Here is a 23,120-nt window from a genome sequence, read left to right as displayed (position 1 = left end):
GGGAAGCAGGAATTGGTCCCTTGTAAGAGGGAGAGGGCTTTAATATTTAAAAAATATATTTTATAGTATTTTATTTTTCAATTACATGTAAAGACAATGTTCAACATTCAGTTTTTGAAGGATTTCGAGTTCCAAATTTTTTCCATCTCTTCCCTCCCCCTCCCAAGATGGCAAGCAATATGATATAGGTTATACATATGCATAAAACATATTTCCACATTAGTCATGTTGTGAAAAAAAAATAGAATTAAAGGAAAAAAACCTGAAAAAACCCCCAAAGTGGAAATAGTATGTTTTGATCTGTATTCAGACTCCATCTGACTTTAAGTATTTGAAGGACTATCAAATGGGAGCTGGATTAGTTTTATTCTACCTCACTATAGAGTTGAGAAACAGAACCACAAGCCATGTGTTTAAACTCCAGAGAGGGAGCGTTTAGTTCTGTGTTAGGAAAACCATTGAAGCTGTCCAAGAGAAGAATGGATCATCTCCAGAGCAAGGAATCATCCAAGTGTGTGTGGGGGTCACCAGTATAGGGCTGGAATCAATCAAGAATAAACATTTATTAAGCCCTGACTGTGTGCTAGACACTTTGCTAAGTCATAGATCCCAGCTGCTTAAACTGTGGTTTAAGACCCCATCTGGGGTCTCATAACTGAATGTGGGGGTTGAAAAATTATTATTTATTATCAGTGAATGTTTGATTTGTATACCTGTTTTGCATATCTATATCCCTGGGGTCTCATAAAGATTTCTCAGGTAAAAATGGGTTGCTAGTGGAAAAAAATTAAGACGCTCCGAGCCAGATGACCATTTGCCAGAAAATATCCTAGAGGGATGCTTGGATGGACTTCCTTCAGGTTGTTGGTTTTTAAAAATTTTTAATCTGCAAATTGGATCCTCTGACTGCTGTCACTTTTACCTCTGAGATTTTTTCAATTTTTTCAATCAATTTTTTTCAGTCTAGGGTTTTATGTTTGGGACTCTTTTTGGGTCACCCTTCCTTAAATTTGTGGATCTCTCTGGAGGCTAGGGAGATGGGGAGGAAGCAACCCCACTCCTCTGTGTTGGGAATTTGAAGGCTATGGGGCTCCCTTGAAGAGTCTCTGTGATGCATCCTTTCTAACACTTGGTTTGGCTGGATGCCGTCCTCCCCAGAAGAATGTCTCTCAGGTGGGGGAGGGCCGACCATCTGCTCCTTTGCTCCAGGGAGGCCCACACAACATCCTCATTTGGAGCTTTCTGGAATACAAAGATATACAGGCTGAGAATAGCTTTGCTTCTGGAGAGGGCTGTGCCACCTTGTTGGGGATGGGGTGGATCCTGCTGTGCTTGTGGGAATGTTGAATGACTGTCTCTGTCTCTGTAGCTCTGTCTCTGATAGCTCTCTCTCTGTCTCTTTCCCTCCTCTCTCTGTCTCTTTCTCTCTCTTTGTGTCTCCCCTCTCTCTTCTTCTCTCTCTCTTTCTCTTTCTCTCTGTCTCTCTCCTCCCCCATCCCCTTCTGTCTCTCTCTGTCTGTGTGTCTGTGTCTTTCTGTGTCTGTCCGTGTCTCTCTCTCTCTCTCTCTCTCTCTCTCTCTCTCTCTCTCTCTCTGTCTTTCTCTTTGTCTGTCTGTCTTCTCCCCATCCCCTTCTCTTTCTCTTTCTCTCTCTCTCACCTGTGTTACTTATTTCCTGTGACGTCTTCCCTCCCTCCTCTCATTTCACTCCATTTTGGTACAGATGTGCCCCAATCAGCTTTCCATCATTAGAGTGAATTAGGTCTTCCAAACATTGTCAGGGCCTCATCCGATTACTGCCAGTAACAGATGCAATATTGTTGGCTTTCTGGTTATGGCTTCTTGTATTCCTTCCATCCTCCCTCAGGAATGGAGATGAGTTGTGGAGGGGGAGCGTAGAGTTTGGGAGATGGCAGCTTTTTCTAGAAATCTGGCCTCAGGGTTGGATTTAACTAGACCAAAGGGCTCAGTCGAATTCTCCAGGGAATGCTGGGGAGGTATGCTGAGGCATTTGGTTGGTTTCGTTTTAATTCGACCTTTATGAAAGGCTCGTTGTGTATAAGGTTCTACACTAAATTTAACTTGTGATGCTTCAAGGGGTCACAGAGCTGAGCCTGGGTACTCAAGGGCTATGCCAGGCAGAATACAAGCTTTGGCTCTAAAGTCTTTGAGTGTGAAATGTTAGCACAGATTGGGAGGCAGAGCAATTGAGCTAGGAAAGTAAAAAGGTAACTGTGATTAATGAATAATGAAAAGAAGGAAGGAAGGAAGAAGCATGTATTAAGAACTCACCTTGTTATGCTAAATATTGGGGGTACAAATACAAAAGGGAGACAGATCTTGCCCTTAAGCAGCTTATATTCTTTTTTTTGTTTTATTTTTGATACACATTGTTTTATGAATCATATTGGGAGAGAAAAATCAGAGCAAAAGGGAAAAACCATGGGAGAGGGAAAAAAACAGAAAAAAGAAGCAAACAAAGCATGTGTTGATTTACATTCAGTCTCCTTAGTTCTTTTTCTGGCTGCAGATGGCATTTTCTGTCCAAGGTCTATTGGGATTGCTTTGGATCACTGAACCATTGAGAAGAACCAAGCCTTTCATAGTTGATCATCCCACATTCTTGCTGTAGTTGTGTACAATGTAATCCTAGTTCTGCTTGTTTCGTTCAGCATCAGTTCATGTAAATCTTTCCAGGCCTTTCGTTAATAAGCTTGTTCATCATTTTTTATAGAACAATAACATTCCATTACCTTCAGGTACCACAACTTGTTCAGCCATTCCCCAATCGATGAGCATTCACTCCTTTTCCAATTCTTTGCTATCACAAAAAGAGCTGCTACAAAATTTTTTGCACATATGGGTTCTTTTCCCTCCTTTATGATTTCCTTGGGATGTAGACCAAGTAATGGTGCTGTTGGGTCAAAGGGTATGCACAGTTCTATAAACCTTTGGGCATAGTTCCAGATTGCCCTGTAGAATGGTTGGATCATTTCACAACTCCACCGACGATGCATTAGTGTCCCAGTTTCCCCACATCCCTTCCAACGTTTATCATTATCTTCTCTTGTCATCTTAGCCTATCTGAGAGGTAGGAGGTGGTACCTCAAAGTTGTTTTCATTTGCATTCTCTAATCAGTAGTAGCTTACATTCTAATAAGGAGGAACCACTTTTGTAAGGAAAGAATGATGTTCTGAAAGTCAGGGTCAATGAATGGAAGTCGGTGGAAGGGCAGTCATTTGGACTTATGAGATCGTGGCCTCTTTTCTACTCTAATGTATAAGCAACTAATTAAAAGCTGGGAGAGTCTAGACCTCAAACAGGCTTATATGTTATGACATATGCTGATAAGAGGAGGAAGAAAGAAAGAGAGTTGAGTGAGGACTCAGCAGAGATGCTTTATTTCTTTGATTTTTAGAAAGAAGTAGATTTGGGAGATAGAGGATCTGGGTTCAAATCTCAGCATTTTTATTTGTTAAACTATGTGAGATCCCTTCTCTCTAGGCTTCAATTTCCTCCTCAGGAAAACAAGAGGCTTGATTTGGATGATGTCTGAGGTCCTCTATAGAACTGTCACATATGAAATACTTGCTTCCTTTGTTAGAAAGTTCAAACTGTGTATTGGAATCCTGTGTAGTCTTTGTCATCCTGACACCAGTAGAGGGCAGCACATGCCCTAAGAGAAATTAACACAGTAATACCGGAGCCCTGACCGGATTATGGCCTAGGATCTGAGTCCTTCCTGGGGAAGGAGAGCATTGGCTTTGATAGTAACCATCCTTCTTGCAGGAGGGAATGACAGATCTGATGCACAGAAGGTCACGAAAGACCCAGGTCCCTTTCTAAAATGTAACAGCGTAGGGCCTTCATGATATTTAGCCCGAGTTAAAGAAGTACAGGCTTTGGCCAACTTGTGTCTTAATTGTTCACTGCTAGTTGGGGGCAGAGGCTATAGAGATTATTAATGATGATGGGCAGCGCAAATGTGTAGTCTATAAGGGGAGAGCTATGATGATGTTTCTATCAACAGTAGTAGTTGTTACTATGAAGATAATGACTTAAAAATAAATTGGTTTTAATGATGGGAAATCTGGATAATCATAAACTTATATCTGAGCTTAGAACACAGAATGCCAGCACTAGGAAGACCCTTACAACATTGTGAGAACTGGTGTTGAGATGCAAAAGGAGACCCCATAAGATTGGGGTGGCAGACCAATGTTACAAAATATTTCAAAGAATTTCCAGGTTGGAACCTGTCTCTAGGTCAAAGAGCAAAATTTATTGTAATTGTAATGCCAGTTGAAGCAGACTAAGTTCCAAAAGGATTTAGCAAAGAACCAGGAGGAAGAAGATAATTTCATAGGACAAAGTTAGAGAGATCAGAGCTTCATGTTATTTATTTGCTAATTTTCTGGCTTACAGGTAGGTTGGAGAGGTGGTCTATTCACTATTGTGAATATAGGTTATTACTGACCAACAGATTATCTATCTGACAGTAAAGTTTGTAGGATTATCCTAAGGCCAGAAGACTTTAAAATTATTGAGGTCAGGGAACCTTAGGATCACCGCTCTGTCAATAAAAAGTTATAATTATGAAAAAAAAAAAGGATCACTTCTATATTTCCCCTAGAGATTGTACCCCATCACAGGGAAGGCCCTTAGAACAAATATCAGAACTGACCTTTAGAACATAAAATGTCAGAGCTGGGGGTGGGGGTGAAGTAGGGGTAGGAACTTTAGAACAGAATTTTAGAGATAGGAAGACTTTTAGAGACCATCTAATCCAAGCCCTACATTTTGTAGAGGAGGAAGTAGGCTTTTTGGAAGAAATTTCTATCCTCTGCTAAAAATAATTTTAATTTGTTTGAATTAGACAAAATTTCTGTTTAGAGGGAGTTTTTTTCAAAGCTACTGAGAATCTTTCTCCATATTTTTACCTCTTGTTTCAAGCAGAAATGTTTTTCTTCTGTAGTGGGTAAGTCACTTGCCCAAATTTAATGACAGAATAGATCCTAAAACCCCCGCTTTTATACTGATCATTCACTACATTTTATTTCTTGTTTGCCTTCTTTCTTATCTTCAAAATGAGGGGGGTTGGATTAGATGAGCCCTGAGGTCCTTTTCAAATCAGTGATTTAGTGATTTGTCTGTTGGGGAGGGGAAGGGTTAGTTGAAGACTAGTTTCTGTTATATGTTGATGGCTGCAGCAATATGGACTCAATGTATCTTCAGCACTCATTCAATCAGTCATTCAACAAACTTATTTAATCATTTACTTTGTTCCTTCTCTCTACCTTCAGCTCAGGTCCCTGATCCACAGTCCAGTCCACTCCCCTCTCCTGGGCTTCTCTGCAGTCAGCACATCCCTTCCGCAAGGCTACCTCTGGGTAAGTATTATCTTCTCACCTATGTTCATAGCACAGCAGGTTCCCTTTTTATCTCAGTACAGGGAAGAAAGGACTGATCCCCTGAGTGGAAATATTGAAGCATTTGGTTCTAGATCCTATTGATGTTTTCAGAATCTAATTTTTGTCTTTAAAAGCTCAAACTGGTGGGTATCAGGGAGCAGGGTGAGGTATTAAAATTGTAGGCCTCAACCCAAGCAGTCACTTTACAAATGCATGTCCTCACTTACATGTCATGGTATTGGTTAGTTGGAAGACTCCTTCCTTCCTCTCTCCTTTCCCTCCTCCCTCTTTCCTTTCCTTTGCTTCCTTCCTTCCTTCCTTCCTTCCTTCCTTCCTTCCTTCCTTCCTTCCTTCCTTCCTTCCTTCCTTCCTTCCTTCCTTCCTTCCTTCTTCCTTCCTTCTTTCCTTCCTTCCTTCCTTCCTTTCTCCCTCCTTTTCTCCTTCCCTCCCTCTATCTGTTCCTTCCTTCCTTCTTTTTTTCCTTATTTCCTCATTTCCTCCCTTCTTCCCTTCCTCCCTTCTTTTCCCTGTCTTGAAAGCAATTTTTTTTCTCTTTTGCTCCTCTGAAGCCTCTCAAGATATCTTGGAGTTACCTGGCTAAATTTCTTTCTTAAGGACCATGTCTTAAACCAAAACTAATCTGATTCTATTTGGCCACCCAGAGGTCTTAATCCAAGCTCCATTCAGTCATTGGGTCCTAATTGACTCAGTTTAAATGTAAATAGCAATCATTTCTCTTCGAGTCTTCCCCTCCCAAATTTATTCATTTCTTTATTTAGATTTTTTTTTAAATTAGATGAAGGAGGAGATTCTTTGCCTCAGTTGCTAACTAGCTTTAATCACTAAATGGGTCTCCACCCATTGACTAGTTTTGGTAGTCAAACTGAGACCTGTTGAAAACCTTAGCTTGAAAAGCCATTGTCTCCAGTATCATCTTAAGTCGTCCTGATCTATATCTGGCCATAGACTCACATGACTCTGGAGGGGAAAGTGAGGCAGGTGTTTAATATCTTCATCTGTAAAATGGGAGTACTAGAAGGAAGATCTGTGAGATCCCTTACAGTTCAATGTATCATTCCATGAGCCAGCGTCCTCATTTACAGAGTAAGAAAATGAAGTCCATTGGAAAGTAATAGATTCAAAGTTACACAATAATGAACAAACAGGTTATTCAAACTCTCTTCAGAGGAGCCTTCAGACTGAATCCTGGACCCAACAGAATGATGATTCACCTTCTTCACTCTGGCCTTTCCTACTCCAGAGCCCACGGAGGGAGGCAATTTGAGGACATTGGCCCATTGCTTCTGCTGTTTTTGCTCCTATGTGCTCTCTGGTCAGTGCTCTCTGTCTCTCTGTCCTTTCAGGTTGCTGGTGGCCAGGACGGTGCTGGTGGCCAGGTGGAGATCTTCTCCCTAAACCGGCCCACACCTAGAATAGTCAAGTCTTTCCCTGTGGCCTCTCCTGTGCTCTGCATGGAATACATTCCAGAGAAGAATGAGGAGGAGGAGGACCAAGAATCGGGCAGGCCGGCCCCCGACCCCTCATCTGTGGTACATCCAACCATCTGCCTCGGGCTTCAGGACGGGAGGTGAGAGGACTTGGGGTGGTCGCACTATAGTTTCTGATCTTAGGATCGTGTCTAATGGATGGACAAATGAAAGGAAAAGCATTTAATTGCTTAGTATGTGCCAACCATTGTGCTAAGGTCTAGAGAAAGAAATATACTCAAGTAAGGCAGCCCCCTTCTTTTGCAAGGGAACATATCACATGAAAGGGAAAGGGGGGTTAGGGTCAGTAGTGTTTTAGACAGGTAAGTAAAAGGGACATATGGAGATCGGCATTCACGTATTGACTCAACCTTTTCGAGATGGTAGTGTTTATTTGGTTACTATCAATGCATATTTACATGTGTGTATGTATCTATCTATCGGTCTCCTTATACTTTTCATGATTATCTCCTTCAAGCCACTGGAAAATAGTCCTGTGAGCCAGGGCAAGCATTGTCATCTCCTTTTCACAGATAAGGAAATGGAGGTCCATATTTTTACAGTTTCTGAGACTCAATTTCTTGCCTTTCTAGAAACTATACTACATCTGTGTCAGATCTGTCCAGATCCAGGGGCTTAACCTGGGGTCCAGATTTCAGTTATTTGTGAATTTGGATGGGAAAAAAATCATATCTTTATTTCAATATTAGTTTACTTTGTAACTCTCCATGTTTTATTTTATGCATTTAAAAATCTTCTGCAAAAGAATATCCCATAGCCTTGATCAGATACTGCTAAAGGGGTTCTTGACTCAAAAGAGACCATTCTCTTTGGGTCAGATTATATGGGAAAAGGTTACAAGGTGTATCAAAGCTTTGTCTTCTCTCTGTCTCTCCCCAGCATCCTTGTGTACGGCAGTGTGGACACAGGGACCCAGTGCTTGGCCACCTGCAAGAGCCCCGGACTACAGCCCGTCCTGTGCCTCTGTTACAGCCCCCACTACCTCTTTGCTGGCCTACAGGATGGGACTGTTGCTGCCTACCCCCAGAGCAGCGGTGAGGATGGATGGACTGAGGGGAAGGGGGAGAGGCTTGTAAATACCTGGGGCTCCTGGTTACCTGGTTACCGCTACGTCATTCCATTCTGCTCAGGGGACTCTAGTTCAATCACATTTCATTTCAGAGCAATCAGATCTACTCTGTGCCAGTCGTTGTGCTGGACATTGGAGACTCAAAGCAAATAATGGGTGGGTCAGGGCCTCTCAGCCCCTCATGTGCCATTGAGGGGAGGGGACAACATGTCCCAAAGTAAGTAAGCCCTGCTTCCAAAGTGATTTCGGGAGAAGGGCAGTATTAAATGATGGGAGCATCACAGACTTCCTAAGGAAAGTGGCTCTTTCTGAGTTTTGATGAAAATGAAGAATTCTAAGAGATGGAAGTGAGAAGGGTGGCCATTATGAAGTCCCTCCCACTCTGACATTATGTTTCAAAGTCTCTCCCAGCTCTGACCTCCTGGGTTTTAAGTAGCCTCCTAGCTCTGAAATTCTCTGTTCTAAGGACCCTCCCAGCTCTGACATCCTGGGTTCTAAGGACCCTCCCAGCTCTGACATCCCGGGTTCTAAGGACCCCCCCCCACTATGACATCCTGAGTCCTAAGTACCCTCTCAGCTCTGACATCCTGGGTTCTAAGGGCCCTCCCAGCTCTGACCTCCCAGGTTCTAAGGGCCCTCCCAGCTCTGACCTCCCGGGTTCTAAGGGCCTCCCCAGCTTTGACAGTCTCTGATTCAAGGGATCTTCTACCTCTGACATTAGATATTTAATCATTCTGAGACTTGTGTTTCAGCTGAGAATGGGACAGAAATATTTCTAAGATTCTTAGAACCCTTGGGTTCTACCACATAACACTGCACCCCTAGCTGTTGGGGTGGGAAGGCAGATGGGGATTGGAGGCAGAAATCTTCCTGCCAGACACTGACCAGTGCAGTAGCTCCTCAAGATCGCCTTCTGTTGGGATTCCACGTTTCTTTTGGTTTCTTTCCCAGGAGCAGAGAGAGGGATTTTGATTCAAACTTAGCAAGGACTTTGTAACTCCCAAAGCTTCCTAAGGAGGGAACCTGCTACTTGCAGCAGTCCTGGGCTGTCCTGGCCAGCAGAGAACCGACCAGCTGTCAGGGCTGCGCTGTGTGGGGTGGCGGCTCTGAGGGCTCGCGCTTCTCCGATTGGCCGACAGTGGCAGGAGGGAGCCAAGCACTCCGGAGTGGAGCCTCGGCTGGAGAACGATCAATCCTTCCGATGGGGAGGACGATGGCCATAGATCCTATTGCCTTCCTTTTCCCCTTCACTGCGGCTCTAATTGCTGTGTCATCCCAGCCTGTTGCAGGGTTATAAACGGATATTTGTACTGAGCTTTTTTTTTTTTTTTTTTTTGCCACTTGGCAGTATGTTGGTATTTTTAATTAGCTTTTGATAAGGCATTTATAGTTTTTAATTAAAGGGGGAAGAGGGAGGGGAAAAATACCCTTTTACCATCAGACAGAGCGTGCGTGTGAATGTAAATTTGTGCTTAGATCCTCAGAGATCTAGACCAACGATTCTAACTTTTCTGTTCCTAGTCTACTCTCGCCTCCTTATTGGACTTGGCACAGTGTAACGGGCCCTTTTTCTCTGTCTCCCTCCGTGCCTGAGCCTTAAACTGTGGAGCAGACTTGGGGTCCATGTAACCTCTCTTACCTGACCCTTACCATTGGGCACTGAAAGGGTCACCGGCTGGGGAAACAGGGAGTTATAGGTGGAGGCTCAGCCAAGCGGGATGGAGAAGCTGGAGGGAGTGAGGTCCAAGATCCGGGGTGGGCTCCTGTGAAGAGTGCTCTCCTTTCCTCCCATCCTCTTGCTCTGGATTTCGGAGAGATCTCCTTTGTTTTGGTCTAGAACTGGAAACTAATCGGCCCTTAGAACCCAGGAGGTCAGAGCTGGGAGGGCCCTTAGAACCCAGGAAGTCAGAGTTGGGAGGGCCCTTAGAACCCGGGATGTCAGAGCTGGGAGGGCCCTTAGAACCCAGGAGGTCAGAGCTAGGAGGGCCCTTAGAATCCAGGAGGTCAGAGCTGGGAGGGCCCTTAGAACCCGGGATGTCAGAGCTGGGAGGGCCCTTAGAACCCGGGATGTCAGAGCTGGGAGGGCCCTTAGAACCCGGGATGTCAGAGCTGGGAGGGCCCTTAGAACCCGGGAGGTCAGAGCTGGGAGGGCCCTTAGAACCCGGGAGGTCAGAGCTGGGAGGGCCCTTAGAACCCGGGAGGTCAGAGCTGGGAGGGCCCTTAGAACCCGGGATGTCAGAGCTGGGAGGGTCCTTAGAACCCAGGATGTCAGAGCTGGGAGGGTCCTTAGAACCCGGGATGTCAGAGCTGGGAGGGTCCTTAGAACCCAGGATGTCAGAGCTGGGAGGGTCCTTAGAATCCAGGATGTCAGAGCTGGGAGGGCCCTTAGAACCCGGGATGTCAGCTGGGAGGGCTCTTAGAACCCGGGATGTCAGCTGGGAGGGCTCTTAGAACCCGGGATGTCAGAGCCGGGAGGGCCCTTAGAACCTGGGATGTCAGAGCTGGGAGGGCTCTTAGAACCCAGGATATCAGAGGTGGGAAGGACTTTGAACCTGTAATGTCAGGGGTTGGTTAGATCTTAGAATGTCTAATGTCTAATCTGAGAAGGTCATTAGAGCACAGAATGTCAGAGCTGGGAGGGATTAGAGTATTTAACTGTGAAGGGCCTTGCATATCAACTAGATAACTCTCCACTTAAAAGAAACTGGGACTTGAAAAGAAAAACTGTTTACCTTGAACAAGATGAGCTTTCAGTTTTTCCCTTTCTTCGCTTTGATGCTTCAGGGAGAGGTCAGGCCACTTGCTCTTTGCTTCTTTCTAAATTTGAGATTTTATGATGAGGTGGTATGGTCTTCTTGGCCTGTGCTGACCTTCTCTTTGGGGAATTAGTCTGTACTTATGCTAGTTGTGAGGGAGAGCAAAACTTTACCTTGGTAAATGCATGGATACACCTATCCATCTGCCTATCCATCCCTCCCTCTCTCCCTCCCTTCCTTCTTCGCTCCCTCCCTCCATCCATCCATCAATTTTAGTAGACTGATAATGTCTTAACCTAATTTAATTGGCCTTCTGGACCCTGGGAGCTTTCCAGGTAGTCAGTGATTAAAATCAGCAATCCATAGATTCCAGAGATAATTTCACTCACATACATGATCACAGAACTACGTGATGTTGGATCAGAAGGGCCCTTCCAACACAGCATGTCAGAGCTAGGAGGGCCCTTAGAACAGGGAAGGTTAGAGCTGGGAGGGCCCTTAGAACACAGGATGTCAGGGCTCTTAGAATGTCAGGGGTTGGAGGGGACTTAGAACCTAGAATTTCAGAGTTGGGAAGGATTTTGGAATCTGGAATGTCAAGGGTTGGTTAGGTCTTAGTACATCTAATGTCTAATCTGAGAGAATCATTAGAACATAGAATTTCAGAGCTGGGAGGGCCCTTAGAACCCAGGAGGTCAGAGCTGGGAGGGCCCTTAGAACCCAGGAGGTCAGAGCTGGGAGGGCCCTTAGAACCCAGGAGGTCGGAGCTGGGAGGGCCCTTAGAACCCAGGATGTCAGGGCTGGGAGGGGCCTTAGAACCTGGGATGTCAGAGCTGGGAGGTTAGAACACAGAAATGGGGAGAGATATTAATATTTGAAAAGAGTTGGGAGGTACTTCAAAACATGAAATGTCAGAGCTAGAAGCCATCTTAGAACACGTAATATCAGAACTAGAATAGCCCTTTCAACATAAGAGTGTTAGAGCCGAGAAGGACCTTAGAATATTATATATCAGAGATAAAACAGGGTTTGTTGATCTTCTATTCCCATCCCCTAATTTCCAAATCAGGAAACTGAGATCTGAAGAACTGAAAGGGTTTTCTTGAAGTCGCATTTATAAACATAAATAGTACTTATTGAAACTGGGACTTAACATCAGAGCTCCTGACGTTGATGGGCACAGGGCACTTTTGTGTGCACAGGTAATGTCTGCTCTCTATTCTGCACCCAGCACCAAGTGCTTCTCCAGCTCACCCCTGGATCTTGCTTTCAGCTCCCCCCTTTCCAGACCTGCTCTAAGAGGCTCTCAGCTTGGCCTGCCGTGCCTAGGGGGTGAGATGGTCTCCTTCCGGCCTGTGGGAGGAGGCGCTCCCGCTCCCCAAATGAAGGTGCCTTTCCTGAGACAGGGCTTTCATCTCCCTTAATCTGGCAGTGCGGAGTTGATGACAGGCCGGGTTGCAGCAGCTGGATGGATGGGCTGTCATACTATGTGTGAGAGCTAGCGCTGCAGGGGCAGCAAGGTGAACCAACGAGGGGCCGGGCCGGCCAGGGTATCCTGAGGGGGTGCGGTTCAGAAGCCCCTCGGAGTCCCTCAGAAAAGGACACTCTTGCCTTCATTAGGAAATCAATAAGCATTAAGCACCTGCTATGTTCCAGGTGCTGTGTTAAATGCTGGGGATACCAAAAAATGCCCCCAACCCCATGAACAAGGTGGGCAGCAGAAGTTAGGGAAAGGAAACGGATTTGAAGCCAGAAGGCCTGCAGTCAAATCCTGGCTTTGTCACTTTGAGCCTCCTTTGTAAAACAGGACCATGGGGTAACAGGAACTGGTTTTTAGACTTGTAAAGGAGATCCTAGAGTCCCACCCTCCGAATTTATAGAAGGGGAAAGGGGACCTGCTGAAGGGAAGGAATACTAACAGCAACCTAGGGCCTGGCCCGCAGGGCAATGTTCTGTTCTCTGTACCAGAGATTCCCCTCCTATAGAGGGCCTTGAGGAATGAGCCTGAGCCTTCTAGCCTGTTGCTGCTGCAGCAGGACCGAAACGTCATTGGTTCTTTTCTAACAGAGAGGGGATGCTCTCCCCGGGGCTTACCTGGCTGCTCCCAGAAGGCTTTGCTTCAGGAAGGGATCCTTCATGCCTACCTCTCCCCCCACCCATCAGGCTCAAACTCCCCCTCCCTCCGCCAAAGCCTAGGAGAAGCAGCTTGCTTGGGAAAACAATGAGGCTTCCTTTCCCCTCCAGTCCTCTCGTTAGTGATGTAGTGGGAAGCACCCAGGTGGTCAAGCCAAGGGAGCGCGGTCCCTGCTCTTCCGTACCGTTTGTACGTTGTTTTTCCTCCCCCCTAAAATGAGACAAATTTGGTGTCATCTCCAAGGACCTGCTCCATGCTCAGGAAGATGGCACTCAGCTGGAGGGGCCTTGGGAGCCTCCCGACCAGCCTGCTTATTACTGAAGGGGAAGCTGAGGCTGAGAGGTTTCTCTCTGAGCTGGGAGGGCACACTGACAGCAGCTTAGTGGCAAAGGCGAGCCTAAGACTTGGTCTCCTAACTAACTCTCCCAGCCCCCTGTCCTCCCCATTCCTCCCAGAACCAGGAGGGTTCCCTCTGCCCCCTGTCCGCCCCCCACTCCCTGTGACCCTGTGACAAAGGGGGCTCAGGTTCCTCATTCACAAATTGGGGTGGAGGCGGGAAGGGGAAGCCGAGGGACAGATGCTGGCTCTGGGGCTGCCTTGCCCTCTCCCACCACTAGAGGGCAGGGCTGGTCCTCATATCTCCCCAGGTTCTTCTGTCTCAGCATCTCATCCCAACACCTGCTTACTGTTCATGCTCTAGGGAGGGGGAGGGGGTGTAATTCCTTCTGGAAGACTCCCTTCCCCTGAAATGGGGAGCCTCGGCCAGTACCAGGTGTGCAGGGATGGGGAGGGGAGTGAGCCATGGGATGTGTCCATGAGAACACCAAAGGGACAGTTGGACCGAGAGCAAAGCGTTGGGGCCTTTGGGCAGACCTTGTGGGCAACAAGGTGCAAATAACGCCACGTCTCTGGAAATGGACAAGTGAGACAACATTTTTGGAGAAATCGGTTTCAGGTCCGACATCCTGGGTTCTAAGGGCCCTCCCAGCTCTGACATCCCGGGCTCTAAGGGCCCTCCCGGCTCTGACCTCCCGGGTTCTAAGGGCCCTCCCAGCTCTGATCTCCTGGGTTCTAAGGGCCCTCCCAGCTCTGATCTCCTGGGTTCTAAGGGCCCTCCCAGCTCTGATCTCCTGGGTTCTAAGGGCCCTCCCGGCTCTGACCTCCTGGGTTCTAAGGGCCCTCCCAGCTCTGACCTCCTGGGTTCTAAGGGCCCTCCCAGCTCTGACCTCCCGGGTTCTAAGGGCCCTCCCAGCTCTGACCTCCCGGGTTCTAAGGGCCCTCCCAGCTCAGACCTCCCGGGTTCTAAGCCCCCTCCCAGCTCTGACATCCTGGGTTCTAAGGGCCCTCCCAGCTCTGACCTCCCGGGTTCTAAGCCCCCTCCCAGCTCTGATCTCCTGGGTTCTAAGGGCCCTCCCAGCTCTGACCTCCCGGGTTCTAAGGGCCCTCCCGGCTCTGACCTCCCGGGTTCTAAGGGCTCACCCAGCTCTGGCAGTCTCTGTTCCAAGTACTCTTCCATCTCCATCATTTTATGTTCTAAGTACCATTTTATAATGTCTGAATCTTTTTTCTCAGGCGGCCTGTGGGAGATGGAGAGCCCACCAACGTGCTTGACTGTGGGGCCAGGACCCATCCGAACCTTACTGAGCCTGGAGGATGCTGTGTGGGCCAGTTGTGGACACCAGGTCACTGTGCTGGATGCTACCACTTTACAGACTCAGGTATCAGCCTCCGGCCTGGCTCTATCTGCTCTCTCCTGTTCCTTACCTCTAGCTTGTGGGACCGGTCTTCCATATATAAACTGGTCCCGTTCTATAAACTTCCATTTGTTCATCCCCTAGTCAGTGAGCAACAGTTGTGTCGTAATGAACCTTTGTGTCTCCTTCCTCAGCAGCTTAGGGTTTTTCGTAGGCTTAGTGAATCTGGAATCACTGGGTTCTAGCTTTGTTTCTTTCTTTTTTGGGGACAAGACGAGTCACAGAGTCAGTAAGTGTCGAACATCTGAGGCCATATTTGAACTTGGGTCCCCCTGACTCAGCTCTGCCCACTGCTCCACCTTGCTGCTCCCTGGCTTAGTCTCAGTTATCCCACTTGGAAAGCGCGCTGGGGTGGGAGCTGGAGCCTTTGGGCTTCCATGCGGTCTCTGCCCTCAGTATTTCTCTGTGTGCGACTCAGTTACTCACTGTGACTAGAGGTTAGACCGGATAATTTGTGCAGCAACATTCTTCAGTACCTACTGTGCGCAGAGTATTGCAGAAAGTCTCAGCATTCGCTGAGTACATATAATGCGCCCAAGCCTTGGGGAGAAAAGACAGAGACTCTACAAGTAGCTTATAATCTCTTGCAGGGATAAGACAGAGTCACAGTTAATATAATCTGGGGTCGGCGGAGCTCAGGCAGACGGCAGCTCTAGGAGAATTTGGGGAGGGACAGGGCCCGCGTTGTTCTGGGTAAATTCCATAAACCTTTGGATCGCTCTCGGAATTTTATTCTGTAAAGGGACCAGAGGGAAAAGTCTCCAGGCTCCTTGATTCCCTCCAGTTTCCTGAGCCTGCTCAGTCCCTGTCTGGGGGTTGTCCAGTAGGAAGAGGCCCCCGATGGCGGCAGCAGAGAAGAGGCCTTCCTCCATTGTTCATGGCTATGCTGGAGGGGGGCGTTTGGTCTTGCCAGAGGCCACCTGGGTGGTTGCCCTCCCCCGCCCCTAAGGTGGTCTGGGGCTCTTCAGGTCCCCTTGGTGTTACCAGGACATGTCTGAATAGTAGAGGCAGCAGCAGCGGCGATGATCGAAGCAGAAAGGCTCAGGGTCCTAGGCTAACAGGAAAAGACTTTTCTCCCCATCCCACCTAGCCACCATTTTACATGTCATACCCCCAGAGAAGTCACCTCCCTAAGATCACTGATGAGCAAAGCTCCGATTCGAACTCAGCTCCTCTGATTTCTGAGCTGCTTGCTCCCTCAAGTCTCATCCCCTCAAATAGGATTTCCGATTTGATCGTTGTTATTTCCATGGTTAACAGCGGAACCCTGGCAGGATTTCTGTCATCTCCCCCATAACTCTCATCACTCCCATGACCCTCATTTCCCCTATAACCCTCATCATTCCTCCGAAGCCCCTGAGAGCTGAGAGCTCGTGTTGGAGGGAGACATCATCATGGCTTCTCTCTGCTCCTGTTTCTCTCTTTATACACACTCTCTCTCTCTTCCTCCTTCCCTCTCCTCCCCCCCTTTGCTGAGACAATTGCGATTAAGTGACTTGCCCAGGGTCACACAGCCAGGAAGTGGTAAGTGTCTGAGGCTAGATTTGAACTCGGGTCCTCCTGACTTCAGGGCTGGGGCTCTGTCCGCTGAGCCTTTTTTAAATTTAAACTAGAAGAAAATTGGAAGTTCTCCAGTCCAACCCCCTCATTTTCTATGGAGCCTTGGATGTGACCGCCCTGAAGTGGGGGCTCTCTAACACACTCTTCTGGGCAAGGAAGAATGGGCTGCTTCTTGCTTTCACTTTATTCTTCTCTACTAAACCCTGCACACCCTAAAGTGGGTGGGCTTTTCTCCCCCGATCCTTGGAGGACACAAAATGGAAAGATCAAGTCGGGTTGGTGGTCCTTCTCCCCTCTGTTTCCTCCTGTCCCCCTTCTCTCCATCCTGACCCGGCCTGAACAGCCAGTCTCCTGAAAGGCTGGCTCCTGCCTGCCTGCCCGGGGCCAGAGTGCACAGCAGCCTCCAGCTTGCGCTGTGATGATTTAAGATTAGTTCTGTGCTCGAGGCTCTTAAAAGGGGATCAATATGGCCTTTCACCTGCATTTTACACCATGCTGGAGCACCATGGGGGAGGGGGAGGGCGGTGGGGGCCCCGAGCAGCAGAAGCTCCAGCCACAGCAGTCCGGCCAAATTGAAAAGTTTCAGGGCCCAGCGAGATGCAGGCGGCAAGCCTTCGGCACACACAATCATTTTTCCATTCTGCACAGTAACAAGGTGAATGCTATCCATATTTAATAAAGAGTCGCTCTTGCAGTTTGGAACGGAATAGAAATGGGGCTCAATCGACAGCCACGGAGGCTCTGGAAATGGCTGCTAATGAGGGCCTGGGCCTTCCTCTGTACTTTGTCCTTCGCCTTCCCCTTCTGGCTCTCACCACTGAAGGGGGGGCAGAAAGGTGCTTCGGGGGGCTTGATGTCCATGGTGATTGTGTGTGTGTGTGTGTGTGTGTGTGTGTGTGTGTGTGTGTACAGGACCAGGACATCTCTCTATAATCTCACTACTTATGAATAGCCAGACAATCTGGTGAGAGCTTTCCGAGAGGCAGCTCAGTGAATAGAGGCCTACCTGGAATCAGGAAGGCCCAAGTTCAAATCTCAGATACTTAGTAGCTCTGTAACCCTTAACTTTAAGTTTCCTCATCTGTAAAATGGGAACAATAACAGTTCCTACCTCCTAAGCACTGAATGAGATAAAATATGTAAAGCCCTTTGAAATCCTTAAAAGGCCTGCATCCATAAATAAATGCTAGCTAGTTATTATTAGGAGTCCCAGCATCAAAAGAACTTCAGAGTTGAAAGAGCCCTCTAATTCAAAGCTTCTTAAACTGTTACTTAAGGCCCTTTATGGGGACTTGGAACTGAACATGGGGGACGTAAAATTATGATTCATTATCAGTAAATGTTTGGTTTGTATACCTATTTTATTTATGTATTTGGAGTTAAGTAAAATTTACTGAGTGAAAATGAGTCTTGAATGGTGTAGTGCAGTGATACCCAGACAGGAACGTGCCCGCACAAGGGCATGCTATGGAGGGCATCTTGGCTTGGGCATGAAGCACTCCAGGGAGGGGAAACCCATCAGTTGTAAGACCAATGTATATCATTGTTGGAGAGCTCTCTCCAGCAGGACTTCTATCCTAAGTCTGACTCTTTTTACCCTCTCTTCCTGATATTTTTTCCTTTTTTAATAATAGATTTTAATTTTCAAAATACATGCAAAGATAATTTTTGACATTCACTCTTGCAAAACCTTTTGTCCCAAATTTTTTCTCTCTTCCTTTATCCCATCCCCTCCCCTAGACAAGTAATTCAATGCAGGTTAAACTTGTGCAATTCTTCTAAATATATTTCCACATTTATCGTGCTGCGCAAGAAAAATCAGATCAAAAAGGAAAAAAAGAAAGAAAACAAAAAGCAAGCAAATGATAACAAAAAAGGTGAAAATTCTATGTTGTGATCCACATTCAGTCCCCACAGTGCTCTCGCTGAAAACAGATGGCTCTCTCCATCACAAGTCTGTTGGAATTAGCTGAATCACCTCATTATTGAAAAGAGCCATGTCCATCAGAATTGATTATCACATAATCTTGTTGTTGTGTACAAAGCTTTCTTGGTTTTACTCACTTCACTTAGCATCAGTTCATGGAAGTCACTCCAGGCCTTTCTGAAATCATCCTGCTCATCATTTCTCATAAAACGATAATATTCCATAATATGCATATACCAACTAATATATATCTAATACTAATTCATATACCATCTAATGGGCATCTATTCGGTTTCCATTTGCCACTACAAAAAGAGCTGCCATAAACATTTTTGTAAATATGAGTCCCTTTCCTTTTTTATGATCTTTTAAGATACAGGCCCAGTAGAGATGCTGCTGGATCAAAGAGTATGCACAATTTGAGTTCCAAATTGTTCTCCTGAATGGTAGGATCAGTTCACAACTCCACCAACAAGGCATTAGTGTCCCAGTTTTCCCACATTCCCTCCAACATTTATCATCATCTTTTCCTGTCATCTTGGCCAATCTGAGAAGTGTGTACCTCTGTCACTTTTATTTTTATTTTATTTTAAAGCTTTTTAGTTTGAAAACATATGCATAGATAATTTTCAACACTCACCCTTGAAAAACCTTGTGTTCTAAATTTTTTCTGTCTTCCTTCTCCCCGCTCCCCTAAATGGCAAGTAATCCAAAACATGTTAAACATGTGCAGTTCTTCTATACAGATTTACCCAATGATCATGCTGTACAAGAAAAATCTGTCTCTTTTAAACAAAATTTGGTGAGGCAGTTGGGGTTAAGCGATTTTCCCCAAGATCATAGCTAGTAAGTGTCAAATGTCTGAAGTTGGATTTGAACTCAGGTCCTCCTACCCTCCAGGACCAGTGCTCCATCTACTACAGCATCTGGCTGCCCCTTCTCTGTCACTCCTAATCTGCCCTCTGAGGCCAGAAGAAGAAATCTCCTGTCTTTCCCATGGACTGGAGAGGCCATTTCATGACCTTGAGATCCCACTTTATCCCACCTGGTTCAAGGCTCTTCCCCATTCTACTTGTTGTCCCCTCGATGCCCTCTGGCTTCTCTTGCGGCCTCCAGAATAAATTCTCCAGCTGGGTTCTGACCAGGGCAGGAGACCACGGCTTGCTTCTCTCTCTGGACTTGGCTTTCCTCACTTAGGAAAGGGGGATGTCCCTTCTCTGGCCCTCTCTTGGATGTGTGGCAGATGTGGGCCCCTGGGCAGGTTCAGGCCTGGAAAATGGAGATAACAGCTCTCGTGCTATAGAAACCCACAGCGTTGCTCAATCAAGACAAAGCCTGGGCTCTGGCGAGGGGCAGGGGGAAATGAAGGAGAATGGGGGCGAGGGGTCTCCCTTCGCACCTCTCTCTTTAGCCATAATAATTCAGTTGTTCTTACATTTGGTCAAAATGTTTGGATCTGGTTCCCTCTCAGGATTGTCCCTTGGGCTGATCTAGGAAGAAGGGCTTCTTTTAAGTTCTCCTAAGCTATATGCTATTGCTGGCTTTCCCACCTCCTTAAAATTTTCTGAGCTAAACCACCCCTCCCTTTCCCCCCCCCCCCCCATCCTTCATCCTTGCAGCCAATTAATCTTTTTCTGCCTCAGTTTCCTCACCTGTAAAATGAGGCTATGGGAGCGCCTCCCTCCCAGGGTGGTTCTGAACATTAAATATTTGTACAGCACTTAGCGCAGTGCCTTAATAAATGCTAATTCCCTTTCCAGTTTTATTGAATCGTGGGGTTTTGCATCCCTTTCCCGGTCTTTGGGAGACTGAGGCCGCCCCATCCCCTGCCTGGTAGGGCTTTGGGGGGTGACACTGGTCAGCCCCAGCTGGAGGGCCCGGTCTCTCCTGAGGGTGCGCACTCCCCTTCCCCTGCTGCTCGCCTCCTGCTGCTGCCTTGGGGCTCGCTGCCCGGGGCCTTCCAGCTCTCGGCGGGGGCGTGGCGGGCCTGTCAGCAGCAGTGTCACGCACCCAGGGCCTGTGTCAACACAGCGGCTCCACCTTCATTATCTAGATCGCCACCTTCAGAGGCTAATCCAGTCTTCCAGGAGTTCATTTTCTGTGATCGCAACAGGGGGAAGCGGGCAGGGAGGACCCCTGCATCTTAATTTAAAGAAACAGAGGTGGCCCAGGACCCCGGACCCCGGCCAGCCATCCGCCTCCCCATAGCCTGTTTCTGACTGGGGCTGTGTCTGCCCGCGGCCCCCAGGGACCCAGGTGGCCCCAGCCCTGGTGGTCAGGGAGCAAGACCTGTTCCTCCCCAGGCAGCGTCCGCAGAGAGCTTCAGTATGGTTAGAAAGACTACTAATACATTCCACCCCTCCCCCTGCTGTGGAGCACTACAGGCAGAAGGCAGACTACATTCTTCAGGACTGGCAAACTGAGTGTCAGGGAGGGCCCTTAGAGCCCAGGAGGTCAGAGCTGGGAGGGCCCTTATTAAGGTAAATTGCCCTCAGAATAGAGAGGTACCTTAGAACAGAGATGGAACACTGTCATTTCCTGCCTTTTACATATCTATGTTTGTATTTTTTTCCCCAGGACCATTTTATTTTGTCCTGGTATCTCCAGTACTGAGCAGCGAGCCTGGCCATGTAGGCCCTCAAAAAGTGACGGTTACAATGTAGAATATCCGTGTTCACAGAACATTCGCCCTGGGAAGGCTTTGAGATTATGTAGCCCAGCCCTGTCCTTGGTCACACAGAACACTGATTCTCCTCCTCCTGTCCTGGAATGGAGGGTTCCCCATTTTTCCTCAAGCTTTTGCCCGGCAGTAAAGGTTTGATCCATTCATACCATTCACTCCACTTGTGCTACGATACTTGACTGTTTTTTTCCTCTGAGTGATGATAATAATAATAAGGATAAAGACTGATATTTATATATGGTATGTACTATGTGCCAGGGACTGTGCTAAAGGCTTAACAAATATTGTCTCATTTCATCCTTATCAAAACCTTGGAGGTACATGCTATTATTATCCCCATACCCCACTTTCCAGATGAGGAAATTGAGGCAAACAGAGTGAAATGACTTGTCTTTGGTCTTCTGGACTGCAGATCTGCTGCCCTATCCATGGTAACACTGTTTTATAGAGTCTTAAGGTGTTGATTCCAAGTAGGAAGTGGGGGAAGCAATGAATTAAATTAATTAAGTATTTAGTGAACCCCCTGGCCGGCTGCTTAGCTCGGTGCAGTGCTGACAGGGGTTCGGGGCAGACCAGTGAGCTTGTTTCCATCTTTTACCCTCCCCAGCACCCTACTCCCTTACTGGGTCCTCTTGACAATTTAAGCCATTAATCGCTGGAATATAGATTGCAGAGCAGCATGGAGGTCACCAGTCAAAGCCTGTGTCCTGTCAGGGTCAGAAGCCATCTTCCAGCTGTATAGACATTTATAAAGCTCCTCATCTGTCTGGTACCATGCTAGGTAGTGGGAATACAAAGGCAATTATGGGGCGATCTCCTGGGGGGCTAAGCCACGGACACAGAGTGATTATGGGGGGAAATAAGGGATGGGGAGCTCTCTGAGTAGGGCAACCAAGAAGGGCTTCTCAGGGGAGGTGGCACCCAAACTAAGCCTTGAACTGGAGGATTCTAAGAGAAAGACCTCAGGTGGGACAGCGTCCCTGTGCAAAGGAACTGCAGAGTTACAGAGAATAGTTCATGTTATTCAGTCGTGACTCCATTGAGTGTTTTCTTGGCAAAGATGCTGGAGTAGTTTGCCATTCTCCTTTCCAGCTCATTTTACAGATAAGGAAGCTGAGGCAGAGAGGGGGAAGTGACTTGCCCAAGGTCACACAGCTAGTAAGTGTCTGAGACTGGATTTGAACTCAGGAAGAAGATGCGTCTCCCTGACCCCAGACCAGGTACCTTATGCACTATGGTGCCCCCCAACAATGAGAATTGTCCAAAAGGTAGAATGGATTCTCTTGGGAGTTCATGGGGGGTCCCAAAATTACGACCGGGCTGAGCCTCGCGTGGCATCTGGTCCAACCGCCTCATTTTACAGTTGGAAAACTGAGGCCCAGAGAATGAATGCTGAGATCACACACAGTATATCAGAGGCAGGATCTGAATCTGGGTCTTCTGAGGGGCTTCTTAGCCATCATCTAATCTGTTCTCACCTCGTTTTAATTTTTTAACTAGAACCTGTGATTTTCTCAGTGGACGGAGTCCTCAGTAACACATTTCCTCCCCCAGTGCAGATTGACACTCACCTCTCAATTGATGGTCTTAAGGAGTGCACTTTGCTCAAGGTCACACGGATACTGTTTATCAGAGATCTTCCTGACTCCGAGTCCAGTTTTTATAAAAAGCCAGCTTTAATTATAGAAGTGAGGGAGAGGAGATGCAGTGGAGCGATTTGCCCAAGTTGACCCAGGAAGTGGTCCAGCTTTTCTATTTGTATGTAATTTGATTCTATTTCTCCATGGAATGAATACCATATCCTTCTAAGTACACAGTAAGCACTAAATAAGTGCTTGTTGAATGAAGGAAGGAAAGAAATCAGGTTCTTTGACCCCAAATCCAATGCCCTTTCCATACCAGGAGAACCCTGGTCACCACCTGTCAGGAGTTGCATGGGGGTGCACTTTGCTCGAGGTCATATAGATACGATTAGTCAGAGATCTTCCTGACTCCGAGTCCAGTTTTTATATAAAGCAGGTTTTAATTGTAGAAGTGAGGAAGAGGAGACTCAATGGAGTGATTCACCTACAATGACCCAGGAAGTGATCCAGCTTTTCTATTTGTGTATAATTTGGTTTTATTTCTCTGTGGAACGTAGATTATGTCCCTGTAAATACTAATAAATGAAGGAAATCAGGTTCTTTGCCCTCCAAATTCAGGGCCCTTTCCATACCAGGAGAACCACAGTCATTTCCTGTAAAATGGGCGTAGGAACCTCATTGAAGGGATTGTTGATCATGGAGTACTGCTTTCCTAGTGGGGGGGGCTTGTGTTGA

General features: G+C 47.0%; 1 protein-coding gene and 1 long non-coding RNA gene across 6 annotated transcripts in view; one reads left to right on the top strand and one right to left on the bottom strand.

Annotated features, from left to right (window-relative positions):
• Positions 1-14,438, bottom strand: part of LOC127555806 (uncharacterized) — a 583,775-nt gene extending 569,337 nt beyond the window's left edge. The window contains exon 1 of the long non-coding RNA XR_007952291.1: positions 14,072-14,438. This is a non-coding gene — a long non-coding RNA (uncharacterized LOC127555806). The remainder of the gene's footprint in view (positions 1-14,071) is intronic.
• The window catches only part of ARHGEF10L (Rho guanine nucleotide exchange factor 10 like), a 221,426-nt gene that overhangs the window by 169,291 nt on the left and 29,015 nt on the right, over positions 1-23,120 (top strand). For all 5 annotated transcript variants that reach the window (XM_051988406.1, XM_051988404.1, XM_051988402.1 and 2 more), the window contains 4 exons: positions 5,304-5,390; positions 6,776-6,999; positions 7,799-7,953; positions 14,451-14,596. In XM_051988406.1, coding sequence (XP_051844366.1) covers positions 5,304-5,390; positions 6,776-6,999; positions 7,799-7,953; positions 14,451-14,596 — 612 coding nt within the window. The remainder of the gene's footprint in view (positions 1-5,303; positions 5,391-6,775; positions 7,000-7,798; positions 7,954-14,450; positions 14,597-23,120) is intronic.

Source organism: Antechinus flavipes, chromosome 3 (genome assembly GCF_016432865.1).
Source record: "Antechinus flavipes isolate AdamAnt ecotype Samford, QLD, Australia chromosome 3, AdamAnt_v2, whole genome shotgun sequence".
In the NCBI taxonomy this organism is placed as follows: domain Eukaryota; kingdom Metazoa; phylum Chordata; class Mammalia; order Dasyuromorphia; family Dasyuridae; genus Antechinus; species Antechinus flavipes.
Note: the sequence above shows the minus strand (reverse complement) of the source record. Positions and strands in the feature narration are given on the sequence as shown.